Source organism: Aythya fuligula, chromosome 25 (genome assembly GCF_009819795.1).
Source record: "Aythya fuligula isolate bAytFul2 chromosome 25, bAytFul2.pri, whole genome shotgun sequence".
Classification (NCBI taxonomy): Eukaryota; Metazoa; Chordata; class Aves; order Anseriformes; family Anatidae; genus Aythya; species Aythya fuligula.
Window position 1 is genome coordinate 6,681,474 of NC_045583.1, and position 12,458 is coordinate 6,693,931.

The following is a 12,458-nucleotide window of genomic DNA, read 5'->3' on the forward strand; positions in this document are numbered from 1 at the left end:
TGTCCTAAGGAGTCTGGTTGTCTGCATTTTACAAGGTTGCCTGCTTTCTTATCACTGTAAGCATATCTCAGTACCACATTCTCTCCTTCTAAACAATGTAACTCTGCAAAAACAACATTTATATTCCCACATCCTTATTAACAATCAGACTGTTTATGATCCTGAAATATGGGACCAAATTGATGTCAAGTTGTGGGACTCTGCAACTAAAAACAATGAGGTTGCAGTGGGATTGCTCGGCACCTGGTGAGCTGTCTCTGAGGCCTTAAAGAGCCCTGTGGGACCACAGTCAGAAACGTGTGGTTTGCCAGATAGTGAGCGAGCTGCGGGCTCCTTTACTGATCTGACTGCTATGCCATCGGCCCCTCCGCCGCTACAGGCCTTTGCTGTTACGCCCCCTGCTGACCTGGACGTGCCTTTTGACCCAGACACTGTTGGCCTTGAAAAGGAGATGGATATGCTTTTCTTTGATCCGGGAAGAACGGGATACGTAAGGCCCAAAGGCCGAGTTGCTTGACAACTTAAGGCAAGACATATTGTTCAAAAGGAATGGAAAATGGAGACTTGTTTGTAATTAAGAAAAGGAGTGGAAAATGGAGACTGTTAAGCCATGGAACTTAAAGGATTGTTTGTTACCTTTTCTGATTGTACATATGTATAGGCATACTCGGGTTTAGTATGTAAAAGCAATGATCTGTATATTTAGAGTGTTTGATGTTCTTGTGTGCGTGTTGGTGGAGCGTAGACTCCCCGCACACCCAGTGCTGTTTACTTGCCTTTTATACCTTTTAAAAAAATTCTTTTATAAATATTACTAAATTTAGATTGAGTTGAGACTTCATTTATAACACAGCTGCTCTGCTGCTGCCCTGCCTTTGGTGCCGCAGCCAGTTTGGGGCCAGGCTGAACAAATTCCCAGTGTTTTTGAGAGCTTCTCCTTGCAGCCTGGTGTGCTTCCTCTTTCCTTTTTGAGGCCGCGCCAGATAAAAGCTCATCTGCTGCAGAAGGGACAGCAGCTGGGCTGTGCTGTGGGTCCCAGGGACACCTCAAAGTGGAGTAAGGGAGGGAAAGGCTCAGGGCCGTGGCCGGGAGCCACAGTCACCTGCCCCTGCAGCTCCATCCTTACACCTGGGATCTGCTCCCAGCTGACACAGCCTGTGCCATGGAGAGGGAGGAAGGCAGGCAGTGGAACATGCTGAACCTGGTGGCTGTTTGAAGACTGTGGGTAAGAAGGAAACGTCAGGGGCGCTACAGGTACATTAGGGCTCCATGTGGTGTGGGTTTTGGAAAGAAGACCCATGGTGGAGGTGGTTTGGAGGCTGTGGGGAAAGGCAATTGGGGAATTTGTTTTTCTTTAGCACTCAGATTTGCCCTGTAGCCTTCCTCATGCTGCAGGTCATGGAGCAAAGTCTGAAAACCTTAGCTAGGAGGTGACTGACTTTGCTGGAGGTTTCTGTGCCAGGATCAGGTTTAGGCTCAGTACCTTTGCAGTTAGCCTGCCTGCTGAATGTTGTTTTTCTGCTGCCTCTGGAGAAGAAGATTTTGGTTTGCAAACATGCAGACAGTTCTCACCCAAAGGCAAGTACAGCCTGGGGCGGTAGGTGTGCACGCTTCCTGCCATAGCTCCATCAGTACACCTCCAGCTTCCTCTGCAACTCTTCTGACCAGAGCAGCCCCACGAGCTCTGGGCCAGCAGGTAGACAGCTGGGCGCTTCACAGTCCTTGGAAATCGGCTGCTTGAGTGTCTTAGAGGGCCTGAGCCTCAGACACCAGCTTCAGACATCCAGTTGTTTGCAGCAGTATGACCCATAGGAAGGGGAACAGAAAGCATCTTGCAAGGGAGTGTGTGTGTGGAGGGGAGTCAATGCCTTTCAGGCTGTGTGGCTGCTCCATAAAACAGCATCTTCATTTGAAGCATGAGCTGGGACCTGCAGATCGCATGGGATGACAAACAGCATAGGCCAGAGTCAGGGCTGGTGATATGCCTTGCTCCAGTGAGGTCGTTCTGAGGCTTGGGGTGGGTTGTGTTTGTGGTCAATGCCTAGGTTTTCCTAACTGCTAAATAGGGATACCAAATCTTGCCTTTTCTTGTATCTGTGAGGTGCTCTCAGTGAGCCTTGGTTTTGCAGCCCTTCCTAAAAATGGTGAGACATAAGATTTCCTTCTGCTCCAGGTGCTTTGCCTACATTGTGTGCTCTGCTTGACCTTTGTGCTCTGGAGGGCTTCAGAGTAGTATGGCTGTTCCCATGGTCCTACAGTCACAATTTGTCTTGTGATGTTGTGTTGGAACCATTTGTGGTCTTTGATCTATCCCCATTTTGCTGCTGCAGTGTGTTTGTTGTTTTCATATGTTTGAGTTAGGGGAAATAAAAGTAACTTTTATCACTTTTAGAGGAAGCTGTAGAACCTGGAAACAAGTTTTATGGAACAGAAAACAGTGTAGCCTAAGTCAGCACAAGTCATACTGCAAATAGGAACAGAGAAGTTCCCTGTTGGATCTCAGCAGTGGATTTAGGCTGACACAGGTCTGGAAGGCACTGGGAGAGATGGATAAATCATCTCTATCACATGAAGGGCTATGACTGCCTCCAAGGACAGGTGTGCGTGTCTGTGGATGCACTCACGAGCTCACAGACACGTGCTGGTCCATGTGGGGTAGATCTGTCCTCCTCTTCAGATGAGTGTCTGCTATTGAGTCACTTCCTGTCTGCAACTTCATGGTTTTATGTCCAGTTTCATCCTGTTTTTCTCCTCCTCCTCCTCATTCCATTCCTGTCTGCAGGCCACCACTGGATGTCTTACTAGTTTCTGCCTGGAGGAATTTACTAAACAACCAGCTCTTTGGTGACAGACAGCTCACTGCTGTCACCTTCAAGGTGCTGCTCTGTATTTGTCTTTGTCTTTGCCAGAAAAGAGAAGAGAGAAAGCCACTAAAAGATCACCCTTCTGCAAAAGCACAAACCTTCCTCAAGGCTGAGACCTCTTAGCTATTTGGCTTTTAAAACCTTGTGCCCAGGACAGTTGGTTCCCTGCTTTGGCTCCACAGCAGCAGTAGACAGAAAGCCAGAGCTGTTCCAGTGCTGCAAAGGACAGGTCTGCACTTTGGGCATTAAACAGCTGGGAGCAAGCAAAGATCCAGATGCACCATTTGCTGACACCAAGGCTAAATGGCGTGGACTTGAAGTAGAAGAGGATCCTGCTGGGAACAGGGATGATGCCCCTCTATGGATAAACAGTACAGACAAGCTTTGTCTGACATGTATCCAAAGTGATGGTGTGAGCCCAGAGATGGAAGTGGTCTTCATGTGGGATTTGTCCTGACCCTGGGGAGGAAGTTTGGAAGGATAAGGTCTGGGATGATCAAGGACTGGCATTGCCTTGAAAGTTGTTGAGTTGGTGAGAGGTATTCAGAGGCTGTCAGGTTTCCCAAGTCAGGCCCTAGCACAATTAGTAAAATTAGTTTTAAACTAGAGATCCAGACTGGAAGTGGCTTGAAGAGCACTACGCCAAGTCAAGCATATGGAGACATGGGGAACAAGTTGGCAGAGACATATCTCTGGGAAGAAACACTGAAGTGGGAGGGGAAAACCTCCAGGTGATCTGTTGCAGCCCAGAATTGTGGCTGCATTCAGCAAAACGTGGTGGCATGTTTGTGTGTTATTGCATGGAGACATCAGGAGTGGGGAGGAGAAGAGCCTGGGACAGGGCAGAAAACCCAGCAAAGCTTCAGATTTCAGATTGCTCCCACCTAGTGATGCCTGAGAGGAAGTGATGGGCTGTGCCAAGGAGATACGTGGCTTGTGCAAGTCTGGAAGGCTAAGATGGCTCAGGCTGCCTGTGAATAGGATAAATGGCTGAGCTGTGCTCTTGTAGAGCAGGATGGGGATTAACCACACCAGCAGGAGGAACCAGGAGAGGAGAGACTGGATCATGTCACCCTCAGACTATGTATAGGCTTTCAGACACTGGTTTGTATCAGCAGGGTTGTGGCAGAGCAGGGTAGCATCAGCACTGAAGTGCTGCCATTTCCTACCATCTTGCTTGAGGATGGTAGCCTGATCCTAGGCCAGCTCAGGACAGTGCTGTGGGAAAGCCAGCCTATGGGCTGGCAGCCGGGAGGCCTGCACTGTGCTGGGGCGTCTGATCATGCTGGTTCCCCTCCTTGCAGGGTTGGCAAATTCCCCTGGAGGGATTAACACTCTCTGCATGGCCAGGCTTATCCTGTGACAAGCCAGCCCCAACAGCTTCCAACATCCTCAGCCAGCCAGGGCCAGAACTTCTCCCAGATGGCTGCCAGGCACCAAGCAGAGCAAGAGAGTGAGGAGGAGGAGGAACAGCAGAAGAGGAAGGCCTCAGCAGCAGGGCAGAAAGAGCAGGAAGTTCAGAAGGGGCTTAGCTTCAAATGCCTTCGTTCTTTCCGACACAAGATCAGCGGGGACAACTGGAGGAGGCAACAGGATCCAGGCCTCGAAGCTGTCAGCAAGGTGAGCTCTGGAGGTGGTTCCTGGTAGGCTGATGGGTGCTCACACCCAGGTGTGTGTGCTGGATCAGAGCTGAGGTCTCTGCTGAGCAAGTCACTGCCTGTTCAAGGTCTGGTGCAGGGGGTGACAGAGAAGTGGCCCTGTTCCTGGTGCTTTGGGCACAAATTCCCTGTAGTCAGATAGATCCAGGTAAAGCTTGTGTCTTCTAGCTCTGATATAACTATAGCATGGTTGGTCCCACAGCGTCACCCATGCCAATTGCAGATGCATTTCTGCAGGTCTCATTCAGAAGCCTTGGTAGAACTGCAGACCATGGGGTTAACCCACCCCATGCTGCCCTACTGTATGAGATCACTAGGCCTGTATTGCCCTAGGAGAAATGGACATGGAGAAAGGAGTGACCTATAAGAATGTGAGCCAAGCTTCCCCACAGCCTGCTTTGTTTTCACACAGTTTTGTTTTCACACTCAGTTTTGCTGGATGCTTTGTTGAAGCCCTTCCTTTGCCCTGACCCAGAGTAAGGTCCGCTTCCAGCTGCACTGTGGGCTCTGAACCCTGCGGAACAGAGCTGGATCCCCTCAGGCTGTTAGGGACAGCTCACATCACTGCCCATGAGACTGAGCCCTTCTCCTCATGCAGGAGCCAGAGGAAAAGAAAATCGCTCTGGAGCTGCTGGAGACAGAGCAGGCTTACGTCAACCGCCTCCACCTTCTTGACCAGGTGAGCTGGGGAGCAGAAAAGCGCATGCAAGCCTGGGAAGTGATAGCCCTGCTGCAACCAGCCCCCACTAGCACAGCCTGGGCAGCCCACGCTGACAAACCAGGCACACACTTAGCAGTTGTCTTGTTCTCCTTGACAGGGCTGGGATACTGTGGCAGTGCCTGGGCTCAGTTCAGTGTGTGCACAGGCCAGGAACTGTTTCCTGGAGGTTATGGAGAGAATGAATCTGTGCAGATGTGAGCCTTGCTGGGTTGCTGGTCATCACAGCCAGAGAATCACAAAATCATAGAGTCATAGAATCACAGAATTGTTTGAGTTGGGAGGGACTTCAAAGACCACTAAATTCCAACTCACCTGCTGTGGGCGTGAACACCTTCCATTAGACCAGGTTGCTCAAAGCCCCATCCAACCTGGCCTTGAACACTACCAGGGATGGGGCATACACAGTTTCTCTGGGCAGCCTGTTCCAGTGCCTCACCACCCTCATAGTAAATAATTTCTTCCTAACGTCTAATCTAAATCTACCCTCTTTTACCTTAAATCCATTACTCCTTGTCCTATTCCTGTGCTCCCTGATAGAATCTCTCTCCAGCTTTCTTGTAGGTCCTCTTTAAGTACTATAAGGCCTCCCTGGATCCTTTCCTTCTCTAGGCTGAACTCAATGCCAACTCTCTCAGTCTATCCTCATAGCAGAAGTGCTCCAGCTTCTGATCATCGTTACAAGCCTCCTCTGGACAGGTCCATGTCTTTCTTCTAACAGGTCCATGTCTTTCTTCTGCTGGGGCCTCTAGAACTGAACGCACCACTGCAGATGATAGCATGGAGAGCAGAGCAGGGTGGGAGAAGCACCTCCCTTGACCTGCTGGCCGTACTTGTCATGCAGCTCAAGATACGATTGGCTTTTTGGGCTGCAAGCGCACATTTCTGGCTCATGTTCAGTTTTTCATCCACCAGTACCCTCAAGACCTTTTCCACAGGGCTGCTCTCTTTTCACTTCATCACCCATCCTGTATTTATGTTTGTGATTGCCTTGACCCAGGTGCAAGCCCTTGCACTTGGCCTTGTTGAACACGTTGAGGTTTTCCCAGGCCCACCTCTCAGTCCTGTCCAGGTCTCTCTGGATGGCATCCCTTCCCTCCAGTGTGTTGACCACACCATGCAGCTCAGTCTCCTCAGCAAACTTGCTGAGGGTGCACTCAATCCCATTGTCCATGTCACTGACAAAGATGTTAAACAGTGCTGGTCTCAATACCGACCCCCCTGTGGGACACCGCTCCTCACTGGTCTCCACCTGGACATTGAGCTGTTGTCTGCAACTCTAAGTGCAACCATCCAATCAGTTCCTTACCCACCGAGTGGTCCATCCATCAAATCCATGTCTCTCCAATTTAGAGAAAAGAATGTTGTGTAGTGCCATGTCAAGTGCTTTGCATGTGTCCAGGTAGATGATATCAGTTGCTCTTCCCTTATCCACCAATGCTTTAACTCTGTTGTAGAAAGCCACTAAATTTGTCTGGCACGATCTGCCTTTAGTGAAGCCATGTTGGCTGTGACAAATTGCCTCTCTGATCTCTGTGTGCCTTAGCATAGTTTCCAGGAGGGTCTGCTCCGTGGTCTTGCCAAGCACAGAGGTGAGACTGACTGGCCTGCCAGGTCTGTTCCCTGGGTCTTCCTTTTTTACCTTTTTAAAGACGGGGTTTAAGTTTGTCCTTTTCCATTCACTGAGAACTTCACCAGAATGCCACAGCTTCACCAGACTGCCACAGCTTCTCAAATACGAGGGGTAGTGGCTTAGCAACTTCATCCACCAATCCCATCAGGCCCTGTGGATGCATTTTGTCAGGTCCCTTGGGCTTGTGCACATTCAGGTTCCTTGGATGATCTCGAATGTGATCTTCTCCTACCTTTCTTTCAGGTGTTCTATACAGAGCTGATGAAAGAAGCCAAAAATGGGAAGACAGTCCCAGAGGATGTGGTAAAAATGATCTTCTCCAACATTTCTTCCATCTACCAGTTCCATGCCAAGTTCTTCCTGCCAGAGCTGCAGAAGCGCATGGAGAATTGGTGAGCTGTGGGAGGGGAGGGTTCAGGATGCTTGGGTTAATTTCCCAGAATAAAGGAGCAGTGGCGAATTTGGCCTCCCAATAGGACTAGAGAGTTCAAGCCTGTTTTGCTCCAGACGTCTTTGTGCCGGAGAGCACTTCCTTAAAACAGTCCAGCCCAGATTAAGCTATTTCTGAAAAGCGGAGTGACATCTCATGTGGCTTAGGGGTGTTCCCAGGAATGAATGCTAAGGCTGGCTGGCCATGTACCTGTTCTAGAGAGTGGGGAGTTGTATGAGGATGTAGCCATAAACCTCTGTCATGCATAAACTGCCCCCCTTTTTTTATCTCTTGCTGTCCATCTTCCCTATGGTCTGAGGAAGCTGTGGTTCCCTACTGCAGGAGCTCCCACCCAAGGATCGGGGACATGATCCAGAAGCTTGCACCATTCCTGAAAATGTACGGTGAATATGTGAAGAACTTCAACAAGGCTGTGGAGCTCATCACCATTTGGACAGAGAAATCACTGCCCTTCCAGGAGCTCATTGCTGACATCCAGGTGATAGGCCATGGCAGTGTGGGGGGACCACAGGAATGCTTCCCAAAATCTCCCTCTAGGGAGGAAGCAGAGGAGAGTAGGAACTACTGTGTTTACTGTTTCTTTCTCTGTGCATGGGTCAGAAGAGGAAGGTCTGCGCTAACCTAACACTGCAGCACCATATGCTGGAACCAGTGCAGAGGATCCCACGCTATGAACTCCTCTTAAAAGACTATATCCAAAAACTGCCGCCTGAGTCCCCAGATCGGAATGATGCAGAGAGTAAGAGCTCCTTGCTGTAGTGAGCAGTGGGGTGGGTTGGTGGGGGAATTGACAGCTCCTGACATTGTACATGGACATCGGGCTACCTGGGTCCTCTCAACAGCTGCTCTTGGATAAACCTCTGAGTATGACACTTTTCTGACCCCTTTAGGGTTTGTGAAAGTTGTTGGGAGAGGTGGGTGATGGTTCAGGACAAGGTGCCCTGCTGCAGAGCATTTCCCTGCAGGGAGATCTGCCACGACCAGGGGAGGTATCACAACCGTGTGGATAACAGCAGTTCCCAGTCCAGCTGGGATGAAGGATAAATTAGCACCCTGTGTCTCCCCACGACTGCCTGTGCTGCATAATCTAGCTGGACCCAGGCACCTGTGTGGTGCTCAGGGCCATTCAGATGGTATCCAGGGTAGGACAGCAGCCACTGCATGTGCGGTTGCTGGTGAGGACAGATGCAGGAGTTTTCTCCTACCTCTCCACAGCAGGAGCTTAACCCTTCTTCCTTTCTCTTTTCCTTGCAGAGGCCCTGGAGATGATTTTCATGGTGGCCAAGCATTCAAATACAGCTATTGCTGAGATGGTGAGTACCTGTCACAGCTGGCAATGCTTTGCAAGTCATGGCATGGTGATTTGCTGGCACTCTGCCAGATTTTCTTATGGCCTCTTTGCTGTGCAACTCAGAATAGAGCAAAACCCTGCCCAGAATGGGGCAGGGTTCAGCCGGGGAGGTTAGACTTTGCTTTTGATGTCTGACCCTCATCTCCCTGAGCCTGGGGAAATAATGCCTGTAGCATCAGCCATGTTGTGACTGGCTGTTTCCAGGCTGGAAGCTGCTCGTGAAGGTCAGTCTGGGGTGAGTGACATGTGCCATCTCCCCCAGTACTCAGTAGCTGGGCTGGGGCTGGAGGGGACGCAGGTGTTGGCTGTTCAGCTCCCTCCCAGACAGGTTCCCCTGCCTCCCCCAGGAGCGGCTGCAGAACCTCTGGGAGGTCTACCAGAGACTGGGCCTTGAGGATGACATTGTGGATCCCTCCAATGAGCTGATCAAGGAGGGGCCAGTCCAAAAAATCTCAACCCGCAACAACAGCACATCGGAGAAGTACCTGTTTCTGGTGGGAGCCAGGATGCCAGTGGGAAGGGGCAGGGAGCAGGTGGGATAGGGATGGCGAGAGGGGCAGACAGCTTGGCCAGGGGTGGTGGTGGCTCATCTCTGTATAGAAAGGATTATTTCACATCTGGGGGGTTTGAACACCCTGGTTCAGGGCTCCATGTGTTTGGGAACCTCTGATTCCCTGGGGGACGCAAGAATCCTGTAGTGTTTTCCCTTTGTAGGGCGGGAGAGGGCTGGGGCAGAAGTAGGCACCTTCTAGTCCAAATCCTTCCCAGGGATTGGCTCAGCTCCTAGGGTCTGAGGGACCCTTGATCCTAGTGAACCCCTCAGCCCTGAGCAGATAGGTTGCTGGGCACAGACCCACACTCTTCTTCTCCTGCACAGTTCAACAACATGCTGCTGTACTGCGTGCCTAAGGTCATTCAGGTGGGCGCTGAGTTCCAGGTCCGCCTCCGCATTGACATGGATGGCATGAAGGTCAGACAAGCCCTTTGTCTTTTTGCTTTCCCCAAGGCCTTGGTTAGCAGTTTCAGAGGCTTCCTCCAAATGCAGCCCTCTCTGGGGTGTAGTGTGGCTGCTACCTTGTACTTCCTGGGAAGGGAGGAAGAATTTGGAGCCAGGGTTGATGTTGTGGGTGAGGGGGACTGGTTGCAACCTGATCCTGTGAGATTGCACTGCAATGTCATGCACGGATTTGAGGGGCTGAAGGGCTTCTGCCTGAGGGAACTCCCTGTTACTCACTTCACAGATGGAGGTCCCTTTGAGCTGGATGTTTGTTCAGCTGCTTCCCATGTTCTCTTTGGTGTCTCTCAGGTGCAGGAGCTGAATGATATGCAATTCCCTCACACCTTCCTAGTCTCGGGAAAGCAACGGACACTGGAGCTGCAGGCCAGGTAAGGAAAAGTGTGATGGCCCCATTTCTCCTCAGGGAGGAGGGATGCCAGCTCATCCATCTCGCTTTTTGCACTTAGGTCTGGGGAGGAAATGAATGCCTGGATCAAGGTACGGCTGAGTGCTGTGAGAAGTGGCACATCCCACACCAGCTGGATGCCTGGGTCCCCAGGGGTGCTTATCCCCTACCTGTCAGTGTTTGGGTATCCCCCCTATCTGTCCTTCCAGCCCTGCCTTCCCTTTTAGGCTTTCCAGGATGCCATTGACAGGAAGGAGAAGAGGAGTGAGAGCTTTAAGATGGTTGTGCGTGGGCTGGAGACAGGAAACCCCACACTCAAGGTAACCCTTCTGTCCTTCCCATGTTCTGTCTGCCTCCAGCACCCCCATACGCTGAAGCTCAGGGAGATCCCACTTTGCTGTGCCTCAATTTCCTAAGCTAAACCCTACAGAACTAGTGGGGGCAGACTGGGGAGGGACAAGTAAGTGCAGAGGGCCTGAGGAGGCTGAGAGGAGTGTGAGCAGGACCACCCTGACCATGACTAGCTAGCCCCAGCAATGCCATTTCCCACCCTCAGACAGAAGAGCTGGGCTGCCGAGCCCCACAGTGGGTGCGGGACAACTTGGTGACCATGTGCATGCGCTGCAAGGAGCCCTTCAATGCCATCATGCGCCGGAGACACCACTGTAGAGCTTGTGGATATGTGAGTTACCCTCTCCCCCAACTCCTCCCTTCCCTTCTGGCCTGAGCAGTTGGGCCAGGAATGCAGCCTTTGTACACTCTGCACCCCTTTACCTGGGTTTGGGGCTGTTTCCTGTCCCTCAGCTCCTCATGGAGTTATAGGGATGCCCCAGTTTTACCCTAGCCCCATCAGTGTCCATGCCTGATGGTTGTAGGTGGTGTGTGCTCGCTGCTCAGAACACAAGGTGAAGCTTCAGTATGATGGGAACCGCCTAAACCGTGTATGTCAGGAATGCTATGTCTTCCTGATGGGCCATGTAGTGCTGGAGGACCAGGAGTGGAAGCACAAAGGCATCCTGGAGGTCAGTTGTACCCCTCTCTGCCCATCCTCCCTGTGCCCTGCTCCTCCAACCTCTGCTGCCATTCCCAGCCCTTTCTGCTTCCACTAACACTGAGTGTTTGGCTGTTTTTTTTTTATTATTATTATTTTATTATTTTATTTTATTTTATTTTTTGGCAGAAGGGAGCTGCAGAAATATCAGGCAGGAGTCTTCTGTGCAGTTCCCTGCAGCTGCTGGACAAGAACGGCAAGGGAGGCATGAGAGGCTGGTTTGTTATCCCATGGGATGATCCCCTTGTGCTGTACATTTATGCAGCCCCCCAGGTAAGGCTGGGCTCAGCTCCATCTGCAAGGGGGCAGCCCAGTGCTTAGATTGCCTGCCTTTCATTGCTGTGTTCTCTCTTAGCAGGATGTCCGAGCCCACACCTCCATTCCACTGCTGGGATACCAGGTAAGGGACCTGCCACAGGGCAAAGCCCAACACCTCTTCCAGCTGGCACAGTCCCAGCAGGTCTATACCTTCCTGGCCGACACAGAGGAGCTGAAACAGCGCTGGATGAGGATCATGGCACGCTGTGCTGCAGGGATCATACACCCAGAGGAGAGTGAGGATGTGGACTCATGCAGTGCAGCAGAGTGAAGCCAGGCCCAACTCCTGGGCTGCCTGGTGGGTCACACCTACCCATCAACACCTCCTGTTCATAGCCAGACTTAGGCAGATCCCCCACCTCTCTGTACTTTAATTTTTCACTGCAAAAAGGGCAAGGTGGGGGTATGTTTGTCACCATATGGACAAGCCAACTCCCCCTCCCCTCCCCTCCCCTCCCCTCCCCTCCCTGAAGATGGAGGTACCTAGGATGTGAGGTGGGGGGAAAGCCAGGGCATTCGGGAGAGCCCACAGCCTGCCTGGCATCGGTCTGCTGCGCTGTGCTGCCGCCTGAGGGCAGCACAGCTTTCACACCTCAGCTTTCCTCCAAGCCTGGTGGTAGATGCCATATGGCAGACATAGCCTGCTGCCATAAATCCTTCTTCTTACCCCAGTGCAGTCTAAGGAGCCTTTATGGAGGGTGTATTTTCTGGAGTGTCCTGCAGGATTGTCAACAGAGACTGTTCCCTGGCATCATCTTACCCATAACCAGGCCCAGTCTTGCACCCTGCTGAGACCAAGCTGGTAGCTTGCCCTCACCCAGCTCGGGGACCTTAGTCCAGGATTTAGGATGCTGCTTTCCCAGCCTGTCAGCACTCCTGGCCTCACAGTGCTGCAGTCCCATGGTGTGCGGGTACCCTGTAAAAATGGACACCCCCATCTGTGTCCCTGTGCTGGCCTGTACTCTGCCCATCCCAGACTTTCCCAGGACCTCATTCTGCTCACAAATGCTT

The 12,458-nt window shown here is 51.5% G+C and overlaps 1 protein-coding gene across 3 annotated transcripts; it reads left to right on the forward strand.

The window, feature by feature from the left end:
* The first annotated feature begins 4,177 nt into the window (after nucleotides 1–4,177).
* On the forward strand, nucleotides 4,178–11,998 carry FGD2 (FYVE, RhoGEF and PH domain containing 2). Of its 3 annotated transcripts, none has more exons than XM_032203422.1 (15): nucleotides 4,178–4,484; nucleotides 5,121–5,201; nucleotides 7,117–7,265; nucleotides 7,646–7,802; nucleotides 7,925–8,063; nucleotides 8,579–8,637; nucleotides 9,023–9,169; nucleotides 9,553–9,645; nucleotides 9,982–10,061; nucleotides 10,140–10,170; nucleotides 10,306–10,398; nucleotides 10,635–10,760; nucleotides 10,954–11,100; nucleotides 11,259–11,402; nucleotides 11,485–11,998. In XM_032203422.1, exons 1-15 carry the CDS (start codon nucleotides 4,287–4,289, stop codon nucleotides 11,716–11,718), a joined length of 1,878 nt encoding a protein of 625 aa, XP_032059313.1. In that variant the 5' UTR covers nucleotides 4,178–4,286; the 3' UTR covers nucleotides 11,719–11,998. The 3 variants fall into 3 exon arrangements, with proteins under 3 accessions (XP_032059313.1, XP_032059314.1, XP_032059315.1); XM_032203423.1 differs by having other exon boundaries at nucleotides 11,488–11,998; XM_032203424.1 differs by lacking the exon at nucleotides 9,023–9,169.
* Nucleotides 11,999–12,458: the final 460 nt, after the last annotated feature.

Coding starts and splice junctions, on each gene's coding strand:
- FGD2 (XM_032203422.1), top strand. CDS start 4,287: ATGGCTGCCAGGCACCAAGCAGAGCAAGAGAGTGAGGAGGAGGAGGAA. Junction 5,202..7,116: donor GCCTCCACCTTCTTGACCAG/GTGAGCTGGGGA, acceptor CCTTTCTTTCAG/GTGTTCTATACAGAGCTGAT. Junction 10,761..10,953: donor ACTGTAGAGCTTGTGGATAT/GTGAGTTACCCT, acceptor TGATGGTTGTAG/GTGGTGTGTGCTCGCTGCTC.